We start from the raw sequence: 21,038 nt of genomic DNA on the forward strand, positions 1-21,038 counted from the left end.
TGTTGTCGACGATTGTTTCCAAATTTTTAATGTCGATAACACAATGGGATTTTTAGTATAACTAGAGGGACGCAGAGACAAAGGAGCAAAGACTAGTGCAGGGAGGGAAGAACCAAGGCAAGAAGTAGCTTCTAGAGTGCACCAGTTGACCTCCGGCGCATTACACCATAAGAAAATCTTAGAAATATCAGCGGACCAGTAATAAAAAATAAAATTTGGCAGGGCTAGACACATTGATCACATTTGTTTCGTTGAAGGATAGATCTATTAACCTTAGGAATCTTACCTGCCCAAATGAATGAAGAGAGAATTTTATGAAAGCATTTAAAAAAGATTTAGGTAGAAAAAGAGTTAGAGACTGAAAGAGAAATAAAAGTCGTGGCAAAGGTCTCCACTCTTCCTACAAGAGAAAGGGGCAGGCTGTCCCATCGTTTTAAATCAAGCTTAATTTGATCAACCAAATTTGTGAAGTTATTCTTAACAGAGAACTGAAAGGGTATGAAATGTTTACGCCTAAATATCGAAACCCTGCAGGGGAGAAATGAAAGGGTAGGGCGCTTTTAGAAATTTTCTTAGCCATATCATTTATGGGGAAACATTCACTTTTTGTAAAGTTTAATTTGTAACCTGAAAAAGAGCCAAAGGTGTCAAGCAAGTGCATAATTCACACAGCCAACTGGATCTTGAACATACAACAACAAGTCATCAGCATATAGAGAAACCCGATGTTCCGTTTCACCCCTATGAATCCCACATATAGACGGAGATGTTTTTAAGGCGATAGAAAGAGGCTCGATGGCTAAAGCAAAGAGCAGAGGAGACAGAGGGCAACCCTGGCGTGTCCCGCGGAAGAGGGGAAGAATGAACTATCAGCATTAGTTTTAACACTTGCAGAGGGAGCAGTGTATAAGAGGCGAATCCATGAAATAATATTGTTACCCAAAACCAAATTTTTTTAATGCAGTGAATAAATAATTCCATTCGACATGATCAAATGCTTTTTCAGCATCAAGGGAAATTATCATTTCAGACTTAGTAGAAAGAGATGGACTAAAAAGAATGTTTAGCAAACGCCGGATATTAGATGACATCTGACATACCCTAATAAACCCAGTCTGATCCTCAGATATAATATCAGGAAGACACGCATCTATGCACTTTGCCAGCACCTTTGCTAGAATTTTTACGTCAGCATTCAATAAACTGATAGGTCTATAGCTACTGCATAAAGTTGGGTCTTTATTTATTTTTTAATAGAAGGGAGATAGATGCTGATCCAATGAGGTTGGGAGAAAGCCGTGCTCAAACGACTCCTTGTACATATCAAACAATAAGGGGGCTAACTGCACTGATAATTTCTTATAAAAATCTAAGGGGATGCCATCAGGTCCTGGAGCCTTGTTACACTGCATGAGACCAATGCAAGTGGTGATTTCATCTAATCTAAGAGGTTCATCCAATGTCTCCTGTATTAATGTATTAATAGCAGGTATATTTAAATTATGTAAGAAAGACTCCATTAAGGAAACATCAGAAGGAGGTTGAGAAGTATAGAGACTGGAATAAAAGAAGGAGAAGACAGAGTTAATTTTTTGAGGATCAGTAACAAGCTTATTAGAATGGTTATCATAAATCTGTGTAATAAAGCGGGATGCGGACTGATGTTTAAGCTGGGAGGCAAGAAGACGGCCTGCTCTGTCCCCATGTTCATAATAGGTGGCTTTAGTTCTTTTAAGAAAATATTCTGCTTTATTTGTTGAAAGCAAATCAAATTCAGTTTGCAACTTCAAACGTTTCAACTTAAGATCGGGTTTGGGATCGCTGGAATACTGGCTATCCACCTCTAAAATTGAACGGATAAGCTCTTGCTGACGAGATTTCCTAATCTTAGCTAAGTGAGCACTAAAAGAAATTATTCTGCCACAAATAAACGCTTTAGAGAGGAAACATTTTTGAAACTATATATTTATCCATATTTTATTTTATGTCCTTTGTAGAGGATGCCAGAACAAGTTATTCAAAAAAAAAAAATTTTTATATATATATATATACATACTGTACAATGCTAATACTATGGTACTTTGATATACACTACCATTCAAAAGTATGGGGTCTTTTTTTTTTTAAAGAGTTTTTATATTCAGAAAATACATATTAAATTGATCAAAAGTGACAATAAAGACATGTATAATGTTACAAAAGATTTCTATTTTCAGTTTCTATTAAAGAAACTTATCATATCAATATTGTATATATATATATATATATTAGATAAGGAGCCAGTCTGGAGCTCATGTGGACTGTCACTGACTCTTTCTCTTTCTTTCTTTTTTCTTTTCTTTCTTTTCTTTCTTTCTTTCTTTCTTTCTTTCACTTGCTGTTGGAAAGTATATGTTTGTCAGAATGTTTAATACATGAACTGAATTTGATACACAATTATTATTTAATTCAGCTTTCTAAAGACTGTAACAATCATGAGTTAAAAAACAATTTATTTATTTATTTATTTATTTTTTTTTTTATTTTTTTAGGGGGGGGATCATATTTTTTCGTCCTGGGAAATTATAAAAGTTTGAAAACTGCCGGTCTAGGCTGACCAAGTTTGGGGTTTTTAATGATTTTGATAGGTTTCGTTATGCTCATCAAGGCTGCATTTATTTGATCAAAAATACAGTAAAACAGTAGTAATGTAAATTATTATTTACAAGTGAAAATAAATGTATTCTATTTTAATATATTTTAACATTTAATTTATTTCTGTGATGCAAAGCTGAATTTCAGCAGCCATTACTCTACTTTTCAGTATCAAAATTATCCTTTCACTTCAGAAATCCTTCTGATATGCTGATTTGCTGCTCAAGAAACATTTCCTATTATTATCAATGTAAAAACAGTTGTGATGCTTCATATTTGTGAGGAAAATGTGATACAATATTGATATTATAAGTTTCTTTAATAGAAACTGAAATAGAAATCTTTTGTAACATTACAGGTGCTGGTCATATAATTTAGAATATCATCAAAAAGTTTATTTATTTCACTAATTCCATTCAAAAAGTGAAACTTGTATATTATATTCATTCATTACACACAGACTGATATATTTCAATGTTTATTTCTTTTAATTTTGATGATTATAACTGACGACTAAAGAAAAACCCAAATTCAGTATCTCAGAAAATTTGAATATTGTGAAAAGGTTCAATATTGAAGACACCTGGGTGCCAAACTCTAATCAGTTAATTAACTCAAAACACCTGCAAAGGTCTTTAAATGGTCTCTCAGTCTAGTTCTGTAGGCTACACAATCATGGGGAAGACTGCTGACTTGACAGTTGTCCAAAAGACGACAATTGACACCTTGCACAAGGAGGGCAAGACACACAAAGGACATTGCAAAATAGAGAGACGAAGGGAAGGAAAAGATGTGATAAAAAAAAGTGTACAAGCAATAGGGATAACCGCACCCTGGAGAGGGATTGTGAAACAAAATTCCCCGGTATCCCTGTTGGCTTAATTGGCCAGCAAACTCGCCTGACCTTAACCCCATAGAAAATCTATAGGGTATTGTGAAGAGGAAGATGCGACATGCCAGAGCAAGAATGCAGAAGAACTGAAGGCCACTATCAGAGCAACCTGGGCTCTCATAACACCTGAGCAGTGCCACAGACTGATCGACTCCATGCCACGCCGCATTTCTGCAGTAATTCTGGCAAAAGGAGCCCCGACTAAGTATTGAGTGCTGTACATGCTCATACTTTTCATGTTCATACTTTTCAGTTGGCCAAGATTTCATCTAAAAATCCTTTCTTTGTATTGGTCTTAAGTAATATTCTTATTTTCTGAGATACTGAATTTGGGATTTTCCTTAGTTGTCAGTTATAATCATCAAAATTAAAAGAAATAAACATTTGACATATATCAGTCTGTGTGTAATGAATGAATATAATATACAAGTTTCACTTTTTGAATGGAATTAGTGAAATAAATAAACTTTTTGGATGATATTCTAATTATATGACCAGCACCTGTATACATGTCTTTATTGTCACTTTTGATCAATTTAATATGTATTTTCTGAATATAAAAACTCTTTAAAAAATATGACCCCTACTTTTGAATGGTAGTGTATATCAAAGTACCATAGTATTAGCATTGTACAGTATATATATATATATATATATATATATACGTATGGCATGAATTGGCATGAATTTGAAGATGACCTGGAAGAAATGGAAAAAAAACAACAACAATAGCATGTATTTCCAATAAGAGTATGAAACAGCAGTATTAATTATTGTTCTTTATATATATATATATATATATATATATATATATAATTATTGTTCTATATATATATATATATATATATATATATATATATATATATATATATATATATAGAACAATAATTAATACTGCTTTTTTTTTTCCATTTTACACTTTACATTTCTTCCAGGTCATCTTCAAATTCATGCCATGTGAAAATATAGGCTTTAAATGTGAACATTTATTATTGAGAGAGCGATTCTATGGGACAAATCATGTTCTTCCATCTCAAAGCAAGATGAAGATCGATGCGAGCTGTGGAAAGAAACATTCTGACAGTTTAAGGACATCAAGACAAATGGTGAACCCACCTAACATTCAGAATACAACTCCACTGTTTTTTTTTCAAACTTGTATTGTAAACTTGTATTATTATTAAGGCTGTTCGTCTTGCTAATGATGCATAGGGTTAGGGATTTAAACAAACCAATAAAGACCCATTTACCCACCAAGGAAAATAACTGTAACGACAACCAAATCTGTGAAGTTTTAATTGTTCTAATTTCTATGTGTAATCACAAAAATTTGTAATAAATATAGTAGAATTTGTTGATAACAACACAGGAATGATATCGTTTAAATCACTTTCATAATGATTTTTTTCCAGCTGATGAATGATAAAAAATATTGCCAGTCAGAACACACCAGAGCTTGAACAATTAAAGAAGCAGATGACAAAACTGCAGAGAACACTTACATATAATAAACAGAATGTTAATGTATGTTTGGTGTAGACGCTAATATATAAATTTTTATAGTTATCTTTCTTTGATGTAAACAGGCCTTAACTTTAAAGGTGGGTCATATTTACTGTTGCTTGGCAAAATTTTGCAGGCAAAATCCAGTCATTTCAATAGGAAGCTGTGTGATTTGAGGATTTTTGCAATGGTGCAAAAAAAAAAAGAAAATAAATAAATCCCCATGCAGATTTTCCATCTGTTTTTTCTCTGTGGGCTGTGCTTTGCGTATCACTCCACTTCTGACAATGAAGAATGGACCTTTTTTTGCTTGCAAAAAAAATAAATAAAAATTTGCTAAGACCTTGCCATAATTATTTAACTTTGGTGTGTATCTTGAGCACCAGAAATGTCATAGAGACTTTGAACTCTTCTTCTGACATACAACCATCCATAACACCCTAGAAGCCAGCCAGGGCACCCTAACATCACATGAGCAAGCGCAATCCACATTTCATGGTTCTATGTAGTTATATTATAACATGTAATTTAGGTCCTAGTTCTGTGGGGATGGACTTAAGTCTCCATGGGTTCATACGTTTGGTCTTCCTGAACATGCTGATACCCTGGTGTTGAAGGACACAGGGTAGATTACTTCATAAAAATATCTCAGACGCATTCAAAAACTAATGTGGCTGAGAACTATCCATACCTACAAGACAAGTTAAACAAAATAGACTCTTGTCTAACATGATGTATCTAATTGAACTGCTTGCTAAAACTTTCTAAACACCAGTCTATTTAAGTAGTTCCTAAGCATATTTTTGATCTAAAATCCAATTCATTGTCTCTGTAGTCCTATTGATGACTGTTTTATTCATTACGGCTCAACAGAAACGTAGTTTGTGTGGAATGACATGAATGAACCGTCTATATTTTAAAGGGCCAAACAGACGATGCCAAAAGATGCCGTGCACCATGGAGGATGGGAACACAGGGATCTACACAACTTATATGGCTTTTATCAGGTAAGCTCAGTCAAAAGTTGCCCTTAATATAGATAAAACTATAAAGGCTGCTGAAAATGTACTTCCAATGTCCCTACATCTCTCCAGAACTGCTTCTGTTATGGTTTGGATCCTAATGAACTAACACTACACTAATGATCTCTTACTTGCAGCTGACAACGGCCTTCTATCCATCCTGATCCTTCTCGATCTCACCGCAGCCTTTGACACCATCTCCCACTCAATTCTTTTGGAACATTTGGCTGCCCATTGGGATCACTTATAATGCAATATTTTGCTTCAGGTTGTATCTATGAAACAGAAAATATTTCATCCAGGGAAAAAAAAATGTTGCATCAAAAATGATCACAATCACATGGTGTTCCTCAGGGTTCACTGCTGGGACCATTACTTTTTATCTTCTACATATTACCTCTTACCAAAAATTTTCTGTTATTTTGGGATCAATTTTCACTGCTACCTGATGATACACAAATCTACCTTTTCCACAAAACGCTTCTTCTTCTTCCTCCTTTGATTTTGATCATATGTCTTATCTATCTATAAATATAAATGTTTGGACCTTGAACCTTGAGGGCTATTTACGTGGAATGGAAATTTGATGAATAAAAGTTAGAACATGTTATATAGCATTGTGTGTTTTCAGACAGCTCAATATGCCATTTTCCTTGTGCCATGTGTTTTCAGCTGTGCTGATTATTAAGGCTCATTTGTCTCAGATGATAAAGTGGAATCAGTGGTCATTCTTGGTCTGAATAGTTTGGAAAGAAAACCTAAGCTCAAATCAGGTGTAAAGAGGCCAAAAGTTTCCTTTTGTGGTAAGTATTAGTGGAATACTTCACACATAAATAATGTGGCGTTAGATATAAACCAGAGAGTTGTCAATAAACCATCTGTTTCTGTCTTTAAGGTGCACTGAAGACAGCAGGTATGTTTGAATTTAATGTAAAGCGAGGTGTGTTAACTTTAACTGGATTGGACCTAGAAATATACAAAGACTGGGAAATAGTTTATATAGTGGATGGTATGTTTCAAATTACCAGGATTTATTTTTATTTTACACTTTTTACAATTTTGTTGTTTTACAGTTTTTCAGATGGTGTTTATGCCTTAAAAATCACAGTAACTTGCAATTGCAATAAAAAGTTGTACTTTTGGTCAATTAAATCAGCACTTTAATATTGGAATGTATTATTAAAGATTCCCTCCACAATGATTGTCTACCTCAAGAAATCTAATAACATGATATGATTTTAATGGCTGGGTTGTTTAAACATGAATTATTAGGCATTTTTTCTTTGCCACAATTATGTGATATTGTAAAGATGCAAAATTATTTTTATTCAGCATTGATGCATTAAATTGTTAACAGTAAAGACATTTGTAATGTTACAAAATAATTTTATTTTAAATAAAAGCTGTTCTTTTGAACTTTGTATCAATAAGATAATCCTGAAATAAAAAAAAAAATGTAATCACAAAAATTTGTAATAAAAATAAAAGAAATAGTACTTTAGCAACAAATCAGCATTTTAAAGGGATTTACAAAGGATGTGACAATGAAGACTGCTGAAAATTCAGCTTTACTATCACAGGAATAAATTACTTTTTAAAATATAATAAAATAGGAAAGAGTTTATTTAGGTTATTTTAAATTGTGATATTTCACAATATTACTGTTTTACTATACTATTAATGAAATAAATGGAGCCTTGGTGAGAATAAAAGACTTCTTTAGCGACCCCAAACTAAACACTATTGTATGATACAAGTGAACATTCAACAATTGTGGTAACAAAAGAAGGTTATTAATTATCCATACTGATAAAGTGACAATATATAGACAGTTTTGTTAAGTTAGGTCAAGCCTGCTGTCATTATGCTGAGAGTGCTTAATGCTGAACTCTATTGAGAACAGGTTTAAAGGCTGTGAATGCCTTCTGCTGAGGTAGGCCATCTCACTGGCCTCTCTTTGCAGGGCCGCTCTCCTTTGTGTCACCCTACAATGGCGGCACGAGAGCACAACTGTTGCCCAAATCTCATTGTTCGTCAGCCAATGAGAGCAGTCCAAAGAGAAGACTGTAGCAGTTTGTGTATGTATGCAGGTGTGTTTGTGTGTACATATTTGTGCACGTTAAAGGAGTGTGTTCACACGTTGTCTTTTTCTTCTAATCCTGTTTTCTACTCCCTGACCGCATGAAAGGTGCATCATATAGCAGGACAGCCAATCAGAGTTCAGCTGTTTGAATTTATGCCAGGGATATTTGGCTTGTGAGATTTAAGTTGTGGTGGCAAAAGCCAGTATTTTCAATCCCTAAAAAAACACTGTCCCAGTGAGACAAGATGCCCTATACACCATCTGGTTTCTTTTGCGATCGGTTAATCCGTGAAAGAGAGAGAAGGGATGGCGAAGGATCCCTGAGCAAACCCATCCGTTTCAGTGGCCAGGACTACAACACCCTCAAGCAGGAGTATCTCCAGAAGAAGGCCCTTTTTGAGGATGAATCCTTCCCAGCCACTGTGGACTCCCTTGGCTTCAAAGAGTTGGGCCACAAGTCCAACAAAGTCAAGAACATTGTCTGGAAGCGTCCCAAGGTAGGAGGCAGAGGGCCTATGTCAGTTCGATTGGACTGGGACTAACATTGTAGGTGGGATGTGGAAATGGCACATGGGATTTATGAAGCAATGGGACTTCCAAAAATTGATTTATTTGCTTGTAAATATACATATTCATGGGCAATGATAATGCTCAGATGGCAAAAGATTTCAGAGAGCATGTTGGAAAAAAAATGGGGGCTAGCTGTCACTTTTCTTAATGTGTGCGTATAGAAGCCTGGTTTAAACACTTCTCTTTTGTGACAACAAAATAATAGCATATTAAGGAGTATTTGATGAGTTTTTAGTAAAGTTAATTATGAAGCATGAAGGAATTTATGAAATGCACAAATTAACATTTGTTGTTATGCCAAGCATTCCCAAGTGCTTTCAAATGTCAACCAAAGCCCTTTGACGGAAAATATTTACTTGAAGTGCTGGCTTATGGTGTAAGTTAATATTTCAGTAATTTAACAACACATTTTCTGGGTAATTGTAAAATAACATTGTGAAATATAGTCGCAATTGAGAAAAAATGAAGTCAAATCTGTGAGATAAAAAGTCACAATTACAAGAAATTGTCACATTGTGAGATAAAAAGTCGCAAATGGCAAAAATAAATGAAAGTCACATTATAAGATACAGTATAAAGTCACCTTTACAATAAATAGTCACATTGTGACATAAAATCAAATTTACGAGAAATAGCCAATGTCGCAAATGCGAAAAATAAAGTTACATTGTGGGATATAGAGTTGCAATTGCTAGAAATAGTCACATTGTGACATAAAAAAGTTACAATTATGTAAAATAGTCGCATTGCGAGATAAAAAGTCGCAAGTGCAAAAAATACATTGACATTGTGAGAAATAAAGTCATCTGAGATATAAAGTTGCAATTACTAGAAATATTCAAAATGTGAGATATAAAGTCACAATTAATTAACGAAAAGTCAATTAATGAAAGTCACATTGTAAGATACGGTATAAAGTCGCATTTGAGAAAAATCATTTTAAGATAAAAATTACAATTGTGGAAAATAAAGTCACACTGTGAGATATAAAACTGCAATTGTGAGAAATAAAAAAAACAATTGTGAAAAGTCAAAATGAGATATAGTCACAATTATGAGAAATAAAAGTCACATTGTAAGTAACAATTATGATATATAATAAAGGTGCAATTATGATATATAAAGTCACAATTACAAGAAATGAAATTTGCACAGAAATAGACAATTACCATATTATTGTTAATATTATTTTTAATCTTCCATACTTCTAACTTAAAACCTTGTGACAACTAGTCTGTCCATCCATCCATCCATCTATCCATTGATTCATCCATTGATTCATCCATTCATCCAAAACATCAGAAATAATCAGAAACAGCCTCACTCTTTGCATCTCTGAACCTGTGTGTAATATCCCGAAACTCTTGTATCAGTTATAAACAAACTCTTTGATGATGTGTGTCCTGCAGGAGATATGTGATAACCCACAGTTCATTGTTGGAGGCGCTAGCAGGACAGATATCTGCCAGGGAGATCTGGGTAAGATAACATTTGAACACATTAACACAATATTGTTGCAGACTGTATAACTGATCTTTGGGAAGTGTTTTTAGGGTCTCATTGCAACTTCATGGCAGTGAGCACCTCTCTGGCCCCCCATATGCAGACCTACAATCCAGTGGGACCCCTCCATATTGTGTTTACTCTGCTGGAAGGGAATCCAACTAGCAGTGCTTTCTATTGTTGTGACCCCACATGCGCAATAAAAGAGACCAAAGACACAAAGCTTGCTAATACATAGAGTAGATTACCAACCTGGCATGTTGCCCTGGACAGTGTAAAAATGCAGAGTTCAGCAGTGTAGGCCCCTGTTTTACTGCAAATAGGTCTATATGTACAGTATTAAATATTCCCCACTGATGTGACATACTATTTTCTATTTATTTTAGGAGACTGCTGGTTGCTTGCAGCCATTGCATCCTTGACTCTGAATGACAAGCTGCTGTATCGTGTTGTACCTCAAGAGCAGAGCTTCTCTGAAGCGTATGCTGGAATTTTCCATTTCCAGGTCGGTGTCATCGAGCAAAGTAGCTTTTGAATTTATCTTCACTACGTCTGATTTCTGTCTTTCTATGTCTGTTTTCCACCGCAGTTCTGGCATTATGGCGACTGGGTGGATGTCGTTGTTGATGACCGCATTCCCACCTTCAACAACCAGCTGGTGTTCACCAAGTCAGCTGAAAGAAATGAATTCTGGAGTGCTCTGCTGGAGAAAGCTTATGCTAAGTAAGCAATTATCTGTGCATGATCTGTTTTTGGAATCAGTCAGTCCTTAAAATTCAAAGCTGTAGAACATCTTTTAAGATTTTTATTGATGTGAAATGTATAAATACGTGGGCCATTTTGAGGAAACCGCACAATTTGTTTGTGAATATCATATTGTCTATACCCACGATCTTACAAATGCAGTTACAGCTTACAAAGTAAGTTGTTGTAGTATCATTCCCTTTCAAAGCACCTTCACACATCATCTTTTGTGTATGTCATAAACTTGCAATTCTCAGAATGAAAGTCTGAATTGCAAGACATAAACTTGCAATTCAGAGTTTCATTCTGAGAATTGCAAGTTTATGACACACAATTCTGACATTCAAGAAATATCCTCTAAAAGGGTGCCTTATTTTGTGAATGAAAGGATCTCTCTGTACTACCAAATGCATATAAGTAAATGTTTTGGTATATTCCATCTCTTAATCATATTAATGCATGAAATCCCATATTACATTTATGAAATGTTGATGCATGATGACATGCACATGGAATACAAACATTAAAAAAAAATATATATTTTTAGTTTAAAAGTTCTTTAGAATTACATACTTAATCAAGCTGTAGAAAATAACTTGTGAGTTGTGAAAATGTTCTGTATCTTTTTCATGATATGATTAATGGGGACACACATAAACATTCCTGAGAATGACCCTATTCTCAAATAACAGATATTATTATTTAGGACATAATACTTTTTTTAAGGAAAGTATTATATCCAAAGTAACTGTACAAGTACAGCAGGAATTAATTATCTTTGATTTGTCCACACAGCACCTGAATATAAAGTGTGTTATACGCTTCCAACACTTCCACACTTACTTTATTTTAGCTAGTAAGGTCTCTCAATGTAATTTGTGTATCCTGTTAACTTCATGGTTCCTATGAGGCTCTTAAAGGTGGAAACACTGCTGAGGGGATGGAGGACTTCACCGGTGGAGTGACTGAATTCTATGAGATGAAGGAGGCCCCTAAAGAGCTTTATAAGATCATGAAGAAAGCTCTGGAGAGAGGCTCCCTCATGGGCTGCTCCATTGATGTGAGTCGAGCAAAAGAAGGAAGCTTAATAACCTTTATTATAAAACTGATGATAACTTTTGGTCCAAATCGTAGTATTCTACCATTAAACAATTGAATGTTTACCCACAGTCCCTGGTTCCAGCCCGCTTTGAAACTCGTACTACAACAGGACTTGTGAAGGGTCATGCCTACTCTGTTACTGCTGTAGAGGAGGTAAAGGTTCTGTTATTTGATACTTTTAAAGATTTTATCTTCTTTATTACATGGCTCTGTGGAATACTTGTTTCTGATTGGTCAATCGCACCATCCAACGGTATGTTATTCCCAGATAACAGCCGCCAAATTGAACAACACATTGCTCATCCGGGTACTACGAGTTATCTTGACCAGTACTACTTGTATGCTTAATGAGTCCCTCCGCTATCGTTGTGACATCTTGTGACTGAAAACACTTAACCACCGCGTGTTAGAATGGAAGACTTAAGCAATAATTTCAACATATATGGTAAAAACATACCTTTTTAGCCGTGTAATAAGCTAACAATGCTTATTACACTTATTTCACACGCTTCACATCAGGGTCCTGATCACCCTGTCAGGGTTTATTCTGAGATAACAGCCGGCTGGATGTACATTATCCCTTACATAACTCTTGAGTGTCTGATGATATTTGTGATATTTTGTGTCTGCAGTGTAAACAGTCCCAACAGAAGGAGTCTAAAATTCGTTTGGTGCGTCTGCGTAACCCTTGGGGTCAGGTAGAATGGAATGGACCTTGGAGCGATAAGTGAGTATCTGCATAGGCATAGACCTGAATTTAGCATCATATTTGATATGCATATTTCTAAGACGCCTTAATTATCAGCATGTTCAAAACTTTGGTGAAAAACCTGTTGCACACAATCTACTGCATGCATTCTAACATCCAATAGAAGACAAATGTTTTGCTAAAAAAGTTTCTTTTTAAAGTTTAGTGTAATTGTAAAAATGGCCACCATCAGGTCATGGAACGTGTCTTTTTTCTGTGAAATCTTTATAAATATTTATTAAGCACACATAAGAATACATTTCTATTTTGTAACATTTCAAGTTGAAGTTCATTTTGTAAAAAAATGAACTAAAATTAAAACAAAAAAATATAAAAATAAAAACATTCCAAATAGTAAAAACAATACTTTTATCTCAGTTAATCTAAAATATACTGTATGTAAATTTGTACTGTATGGATGCATTTTAATTATTTATTATTTAGTTTATTTGTATTTCTCTCAATAATCATTGTACTGCATTGCATTGTATGTTTTGCCCCGACAATAAAAACTACAGAGCTTTGGTTATAAAGACATATTATTGGGAGATATAGATTGACAGCTGATATTCATAATCATATGCATTTAATCTAAGTATTCTGCTTTAATGATTTACATTACAGACTACCAGAATTTCATATTTTCCATATTTTCTTATATCATACTATAATGAGCCATACATGGATGAAATATGATACTCAGCAAAGGACTTTAATGCAATTTTATTTTTAGATTTGATCTTTTTTTCTAAAGGTTGAATAAACTTAAAAAAAGAAGGAAAAAAAAGAAGCGTATACCAGTCTTTACAGGGTTAAAAAGTAGATGCTAGTATTCAATTATTACACTCATTTCTTTTCTTTGCTTTTTTTCTGCAGTTCAAAAGAGTGGGAAACCCTCTCTAAATTAGAAAAAGAGAAACTTCAGCATCAGAATGCTGATGATGGAGAATTCTGGTGAGTTAAAACATTTCTTTACTATGAAGGTATTCACATAGAGAAAGCTTGAACTTTCGTCATCAACCTGTAGGATGTCATTTGAGGATTTTAAGAAAAACTACACCAAAATTGAGATTTGCAACCTGACCCCTGATGCTCTGGAGGATGATAAGTTACACAAATGGACCGTGTCTGTTAATGAGGGACGCTGGGTAAGAGGATGCTCTGCTGGAGGATGCAGGAATTATCCAGGTAGGTGTTATTTTAATGAACTGAAACTGGAATAAAAAAATTAATTTATATAGCAACTTTCATGCACCTAAAAGTTCTCCACAGGTTAAAAATATTAAGAAAAAACATGAAGTATCACAGAAAACAATAATGGCTTTAATATAATATGTGTGGTCTCCAATAGAAACATTCTGGACAAATCCACAATACCGCCTGCGTCTCCTGGAGGAAGATGATGACCCGGAGGATGATGAAGAGGCTTGCACTTTTGTTGTTGCTCTAATGCAGAAAAACAGGCGTAGAGAACGCAAGTTGGGTGCAAATCTCTTCACTATTGGATTTTCCATCTATGAGGTATCAATCACCGTATTTAAAATATAATATACATAATGCATTTTTATTCTGTCATTATCAGCGCGAAATTATGCAAATAGCAGCATTCATCACAAATAGCATGTTGATAATGCATCCAACACTCTTATTAACTTGTTTCATGTGTCCACAGGTTCCAAAGGAGGTATGAAGACAATATATGTTTGGACTCGAGGCTTGTGGATATCTTGCTGTTCATACAGTGCCATTCCTTTAGCATTCCAAGATCATTTACATGTGTCAAATAGATAGAATATAAACTCCTTTGTCACTGATCAAATTTCTTTTTGCTTTTGTTTGTCTGTCTGTCAGATGCACGGAAACAAGCAGCATATGCAGAAGGAGTTCTTCGTGTCTAGCACCTCTAAGGCTCGTTCCAGGGCCTACATTAACCTCCGTGAAGTGACCCAGCGTTTCCGTCTGAGCCCTGGGGAGTATGTCATCATTCCCTCCACCTACGAGCCCCACCAGGAAGGCGAGTTCATCCTCCGCGTCTTCTCTGAAAAGAGAAACACCTCTGAGTGAGTGAGAGCAGAAGGGATGGTAGGGGTGTTTGTTTGTCTTTTTCAGTTGTACAATGTCTGAGTGCAGTTTTCCTCACACAGCTTAATCAGTATCTTTGTTTTGTTTTCAGAAAATATGTCTAAACATCCTTAAAAAGGATGTTTATTTGGGAAACAAAATGGGGTGTTTGTAAAATATTTTTTTCTCTGAAAACGTAACCTCTTTCATATTTTTAGTCTTATAGGGTTACTCCACCCCAAAATGAAAATTTTGTCATTAATCACTTACCCCCATGTCGTTCCAAACCTGTAAAAGTTTCGTTCTTCTTCAGAACACAATTTAAGATATTTTGGATGAAAACCGGGAGGCTTGTGACTGTCCCATTGACTGCCAAGTAAAATACACTGTCAAGGTCCAGAAAAGTATAAAAAGCATCGCCAGAATACTCCATCTGTCATCAGTGACTCAACCGTAACGTTATGAAGCGACAAGAATACTTTTTGTACGCGAAGAAAACATAAATAATGACTTTATTCAACAATTTGTCTCCTCTGTGTCACTCCACATCAGCATAGAGCCATTTTGCCGAATCTGAGCTGTACGCAGGCAGCGTACACTCTTCTGTGTCATGAATTTATTATAAATTTTGTCTCCTCTGTGTCACTCCACATCATCATCGCTTCATAACGTTACGGTTGAATCACTGATGGCAGATGGAGTATTCTGACGATGCTTTTCATACTTTTCTGGACCTTGACAGTGTATTTTACTTGGCAGTCTATGGGACCGTCTCAAGCCTCCCTGTTTTCATCCAAAAATCTTAATTTGTGTTTCGAAGATGAACAAAGCTTTTACGGGTTTGGAACGAAATGGGGGTATGTGATTAATGACAAAATTTTCATTTTGGGGTGGAGTATCCCTTTAAGTAAAAAAATGCTGGTTAAGGGGCTGTTCACACAGAATTCGTTTTTGGATTCCATTGTGCTGCTTTTTCATTGTTTTTGAGGTAAAAATGTGCTAAATGGATGAGTTTGATTGTTTGCTCTCCGGTCTCGTGTCTTATGTAGCATCTGACACATGACAGTTTTTAAAAATGTGGCACTCAGATAAAAACGTATTCTGTGTAAATGATGTCTAAAAACCTATTTTTGTATTATGTGGAAAAAATGTATGGAAGTATGCACATGATCATGACATGCGGGGCGGGGGTGGAGGGGGAATATATAAGATATCTTTGCCACAAGTTTTTTCCCATGTTGTACTAAGTAATTTCCTTCTTTTAATTTAGTTAACAAAATCTTGGAAACAAATTAGTACAACGATATCTCTTTTTCCCACATGTCATGTGCACTCTGTAACACTGATCTGACATCCTAATTTTTCTGGTGTTTGCCTTTTGTAGTAGTATTTTCTTACGGTTTATGTTTTATTATTTTAAGAACTTCTGAAACACCTGGCTTGAAAGCAGCTGTTACAGAAGTGGGTTATAATGGCTGCAAAAGGGCACATTAAATGGGTGTTATTTTAGTGTACAAAGGAGCATGGTTACATTATCACATGAATACCAAGCTAACTTCATTGTTACCTGATTGAGTTCTCGATACACAATTGGGAAAGGGGGTGGAAAAACACAAGGACAAAAATTTTAATGACAATTTGATTTGTAGAGCTGGAAGAAATCGGGCCCCAGTTCGAGGCTGTAATGGAATCTTTTTTAGGACAAGCGGCAGCACATTTTGGGACCCTCCGGTAAACATTTCCTTTCAGTTCTGACCCACTGTGAAGCACAATTAAACTTCGGCTACAAGGAAGACATGGACACACGAAAGACTGCCGATGTTGCTCCAACGAATGCTGATGATGCTGATGGAGGACAAGGAATCAGAGTATTTTCACAAGGATCATGTCAAAAATGATTTCCAGTTACTTGATGTGATCTAAATGTGTATTAACCACTGGCCCTATGATAGTCATTGTAACCAAATATCAAACTTATTTTTTAAAATCAAACAGAGAATTAACTTTTAATGATACATTTAAGTAATCATATTTTAAGGATTAGTCACATATGGTAAGTCTGAGTAATTCCTACTTGGTTATTATAAAAAAAATTTATGGTTACATGGCTGATGTAAGCAGAATAACAATTGATCATTTGGCCATCAAAAGTGGCTTAAAAGACATACTGAAGAATAAGCTCAAATGCGAAAGAAAACCTACATGATAAAACGGCTCCCCGAAAGCTCTTAGATGACCTGTTGTGATGCTGTTTACTGTGGTGACCAGTGTTTGTTGGTTTCTTCTCAGGGAGATAGAGAACAGGATTGAAGCTGATCATCCAGTGGTAAGTACTTCATCATCGAAAAGCTTTTGAAATTTGAGTTCAACTAAGACATGCCTTTATTATGATTAGTACCAAACTACTAACCCTAAGTTTCGAGCTCTGCTGCAAGTTTTGAAGACAGATGTACAACAACATCTAATGAAAATGATAGTACAATCCCATAGATTGATATAATAAAGATGGGACTCGGCCACATCTAGAGATGAGGAGCCGGATTCATGAAACATTCTTAACCTCCAACTTGTCTTAAATCCCCAGAAGTAAGATGCTTAATGAATTTATTGGGTTGTTTCAAATATTAGAACATAAAACTAACTATATATTATTATTACTAGAGATGTACATGAATGCTTCAAGTGACACCATTGATTGATAAACAGTGATCATGTAAATCCAGCCTCAGAATATCGTGGAGATTTGGAGTGGACTTAGGGTGAACTCTTCTGAATGGAAACCACCTAACAATACACTAACAACAAGCCAGAACACTTAAGAAACACACTAAAAACCACATTTTAGCAACCACATTGCAACCTCTTGGCAAGGGGATTTTGCAGAGGCAAGCAATTTTCTTCAGAAAATGTAGTTTATAATAAATCTTTCAAAGGTTTCAATTCATTTTGTTATTTCTTAGTACTTTATTTGACTCTTATTATAAAAAGGCCAGTGCTGTCCAGGTAAAATCTGCATTAATTATTGAGAAAAAGGAGCATATCGTTTTTTTTTTGTTTGTTTTTTTTTTGTTTTGTTTATCTAGTAGTGATCAGATTCTTTGGCTTCTCACATGAAAATGAGAGAATAAATTCAGTTCTCACATATGTATTTTACAACTCCCATGTCTGATCAGCCGGCTCCGGCTTCGACTGGGGAAGAGAGCGAGGAGGACCAGCAGTTCCTGTCCTTTTTCCAGCAGATCGCGGGGGACGTGAGTACTGGGGAGCCACTGAGCGCTGGGGGGAGTGTGAGTATGGTGGTGGGGTGGGACCGGTAATTGGCCATGCCAGTGGTAACAGTGGTAACAGCCATATCATGACAGTTTTCTGTTGGCGTAATAAACACCACACCTGACCTTCTGTTTATTCTTGTGTCTTACAGCAAATGGAGATCTCCGCCAATGACCTCAAAGATGTCTTGAACAAAGTGGTGTCTAAATGTGCGTATCTTTGTAGATTATTATATTGTATGATTGTGGTTTTTCTATACAATGTCTTCAAGAAATGATCTGCTGTTTACAGACAAGGACATACACACTGAGGGCTTCAGTCGAGAGAGCTGTAGAAGCATGATTGCTCTCATGGACGTATCCTTTGTATCAAAATTACAAAATTTCTGTAAAGCCTGGAGTAGAAGACTGGAGTAATGATGCTGAAAATTCAGCTTTGCATCACAGGAATAAATTACATTTTAAAGTACTGTATATTAATGCAGTTATTTTAAGTTGTAATAATAATTCTAATATTAATGCTTTTACTGATCAAATAAATGCAGCCTTGTTTGAGCAAAAAAAGAGACGTATTTCAAAAACATTCAAAAATCTTTCCGACCCCAAACTTATTTGATGTCACTTCCTTAAACATAATAATAAATAAAAAAGAGAGAAATTTCACAGCATAACAGGGTTGAAAAGAAAGAAGAGAAAATTGTATGACTCTGACAGTTTTGAAATAACTGTAATTTCTTCACCATGTACAGTAGATTTAATTTCGTAGCAGATGCAAATCTTTCTTAATCCTAATCACACAGATGGACGGAAAAGGAAGACTTAACCTGCAAGAGTTTAGACAACTGTGGAACAAAATCAAACAGTGGCAGGTTTGAAATCTCCTCATTCTTTCCTATATAAATAAAAAACAAGACTGTTAGACATGGACTTAAATTTTCTCCACAGGGAATCTTCAAAGGCTATGACTTTGATCACACTGGCACTATCAGCAGCTATGAGATGAGAAACACCATCAATGATGCAGGTTAGAAGGTTTTTCATGTATTTCTACTGTTCATCTGTTCTCATGTTGAAGAACATGTGTCTGTCTCTAATGGTCTTGTCACTGTTCAGTCACGTGTTTTGTGTGCCACTCAGGGTTCCGTCTGAATAACCAGCTCTATGACATCATCACCATGCGCTATGCCAATGAAAACATGAACATCGACTTTGACAGTTTCGTCAGCTGCCTTGTGCGACTGGAGGGGATGTTCAGTAAGTCATAATCTTTTTTTTTATCTAGCAAACAGTCAAACAAATAGTATTCAGGAAATAGTACACAGTGTCATTCTCAGGAAGTGTTGCCATTTAAGCTGGAAAAAATATATATTTTTCAATATTTTACATTAACTCAGTAAGTTTGCAATTATACTTTTTTTTTTTTTTTTTTTTTTTTTACAAGGCACAGTTTCATTGTGCATTGTAATAAATCATGCATTAAAAAAAAAACTTCAAAACTTTGTCTTTTTTTGTCAACCCCGTTACATTCATAATGTCTTTGGATCGAAAGACAGGACAAAAATGACAGAATAACAGTATTAGCAAGCAAATATCATTGTACCATTTTATTTTTTAAAGAGTGTTCCATGAACAGTGTTTTTTTTTTCTGTAAAGAATTGCTGAATGACCTTTTCTCATAACAGAGTTGAACTGTTGAGATTGATAAGCTAAACAATAAAATACTAATAAATGACTTTAAAAAATATGGTGTCAGAAATACTATTTTAAAAACATACGGAGCTCTGCACATGATAGAAAAATTTTGTGTCCACGTTTTCAAATTATTAATTTAAGTATTTTAGATATATATTAAGTATATAATTAAATTATTAAAAACAAAAAAATGTGGCTACTTTGTCCTAATTTGTTCCTATGTTTTGGCTACAGATAGAATTAATTCGTACAATGCTGCCACAATTGTACTAAAAAGGGAATCTCCGCATAACAGGGTTGAAACAGAATGTGTAGGGATAAAGAAAATTTCCACATTTGTTTGGAAAATGTTTCAAATTAAACTTCTTTAAACACTTAAAGTTGTGGGGAATGCATATAGAACTGCTTTCTTGACAACTAAAGATTTTACTGGGTTCTACTTGAAATCTTTCATATGTTAAATTTTACCAACAATTGATTTGGGGTTTGTGTATACTAAAAATCATACATGCATACTGTCTGAAGTGAACCTATTCTCTTTGTAGGAGCTTTCCAGGCCTTTGATCAAGGTGGAGATGGCACCATCAGACTTAATGTACTAGAGGTGAGTGGACACCAATCCATCATCTCAAGACAATGTAATGTTTAGCATCAGGTGCACGTCATTAGTTTCAAACAACAAAAGCCTTTCATTTAAAGCTGTAGGTTGGCTGATCACAAAATGCTAAACTTCAATTTCAATTTCTCCAGTGGCTTCAGCTAACCATGTATGCATAGACCAACTATGGATCCAGGTGAGCCCGGACTCGGCAAGGACCAGAACCACCAGCTCTTACCTCAACACTCAATGTGCCAGACTACTGTTACCTCTTTCTCTGTACCTCAGCCCACACTGAACACCAGCTCTACAAACTTAACACATGATTACTCCTCTTCATTTTAGTTTTATATGGGATGGCAAGAAGAGTGAAATGAGTATTAGTGTTACAGACCGATGTTTTGCAGATGAAACGTTTTTGGGGGCGTTGTGCCCAAGCAACTTTGGAGGCACGTCACAGTTGCTGGTTTTCTGTTGTAATTCATTCCTCAGAGTAGCTTTTCACATGAACTTAATTCAGTTTGTCTACCCTGGTGTTACAGGCAGCATTTCTCTTTTACCTCACCTAGCCTCAAAAGATGCTAATGTCTCATGGCCCTGAGATTTCCTTTTGCCATA

The 21,038-nt window shown here is 35.3% G+C and overlaps 1 protein-coding gene across 4 annotated transcripts; it reads left to right on the forward strand.

Moving 5' to 3' along the window:
- The first annotated feature begins 8,143 nt into the window (after positions 1-8,143).
- On the forward strand, positions 8,144-20,744 carry LOC109071685 (calpain-3-like). Of its 4 annotated transcripts, none has more exons than XM_042755598.1 (21): positions 8,144-8,631; positions 10,114-10,183; positions 10,594-10,712; positions 10,797-10,931; positions 11,844-12,011; positions 12,122-12,205; positions 12,685-12,779; positions 13,677-13,754; positions 13,828-13,988; positions 14,152-14,321; positions 14,473-14,484; positions 14,652-14,860; positions 17,151-17,187; positions 18,035-18,148; positions 18,283-18,340; positions 18,423-18,496; positions 18,931-18,999; positions 19,076-19,154; positions 19,268-19,384; positions 20,368-20,426; positions 20,573-20,744. In XM_042755598.1, exons 1-21 carry the CDS (start codon positions 8,380-8,382, stop codon positions 20,597-20,599), a joined length of 2,187 nt encoding a protein of 728 aa, XP_042611532.1. In that variant the 5' UTR covers positions 8,144-8,379; the 3' UTR covers positions 20,600-20,744. The 4 variants fall into 4 exon arrangements, with proteins under 4 accessions (XP_042611532.1, XP_042611533.1, XP_042611534.1 ...); XM_042755599.1 differs by having other exon boundaries at positions 8,145-8,631; positions 18,423-18,487; XM_042755600.1 differs by having other exon boundaries at positions 8,145-8,631; positions 18,035-18,112.
- Positions 20,745-21,038: the final 294 nt, after the last annotated feature.

The sequence above is a fragment of the Cyprinus carpio genome, unplaced genomic scaffold, assembly GCF_018340385.1.
Source record: "Cyprinus carpio isolate SPL01 unplaced genomic scaffold, ASM1834038v1 S000006728, whole genome shotgun sequence".
NCBI lineage: Eukaryota > Metazoa > Chordata > Actinopteri > Cypriniformes > Cyprinidae > Cyprinus > Cyprinus carpio.

Coding starts and splice junctions, on each gene's coding strand:
- LOC109071685 (XM_042755598.1), top strand. CDS start 8,380: ATGCCCTATACACCATCTGGTTTCTTTTGCGATCGGTTAATCCGTGAA. Junction 12,206..12,684: donor CTGTTACTGCTGTAGAGGAG/GTAAAGGTTCTG, acceptor TTGTGTCTGCAG/TGTAAACAGTCCCAACAGAA. Junction 13,755..13,827: donor GCTGATGATGGAGAATTCTG/GTGAGTTAAAAC, acceptor ATCAACCTGTAG/GATGTCATTTGAGGATTTTA.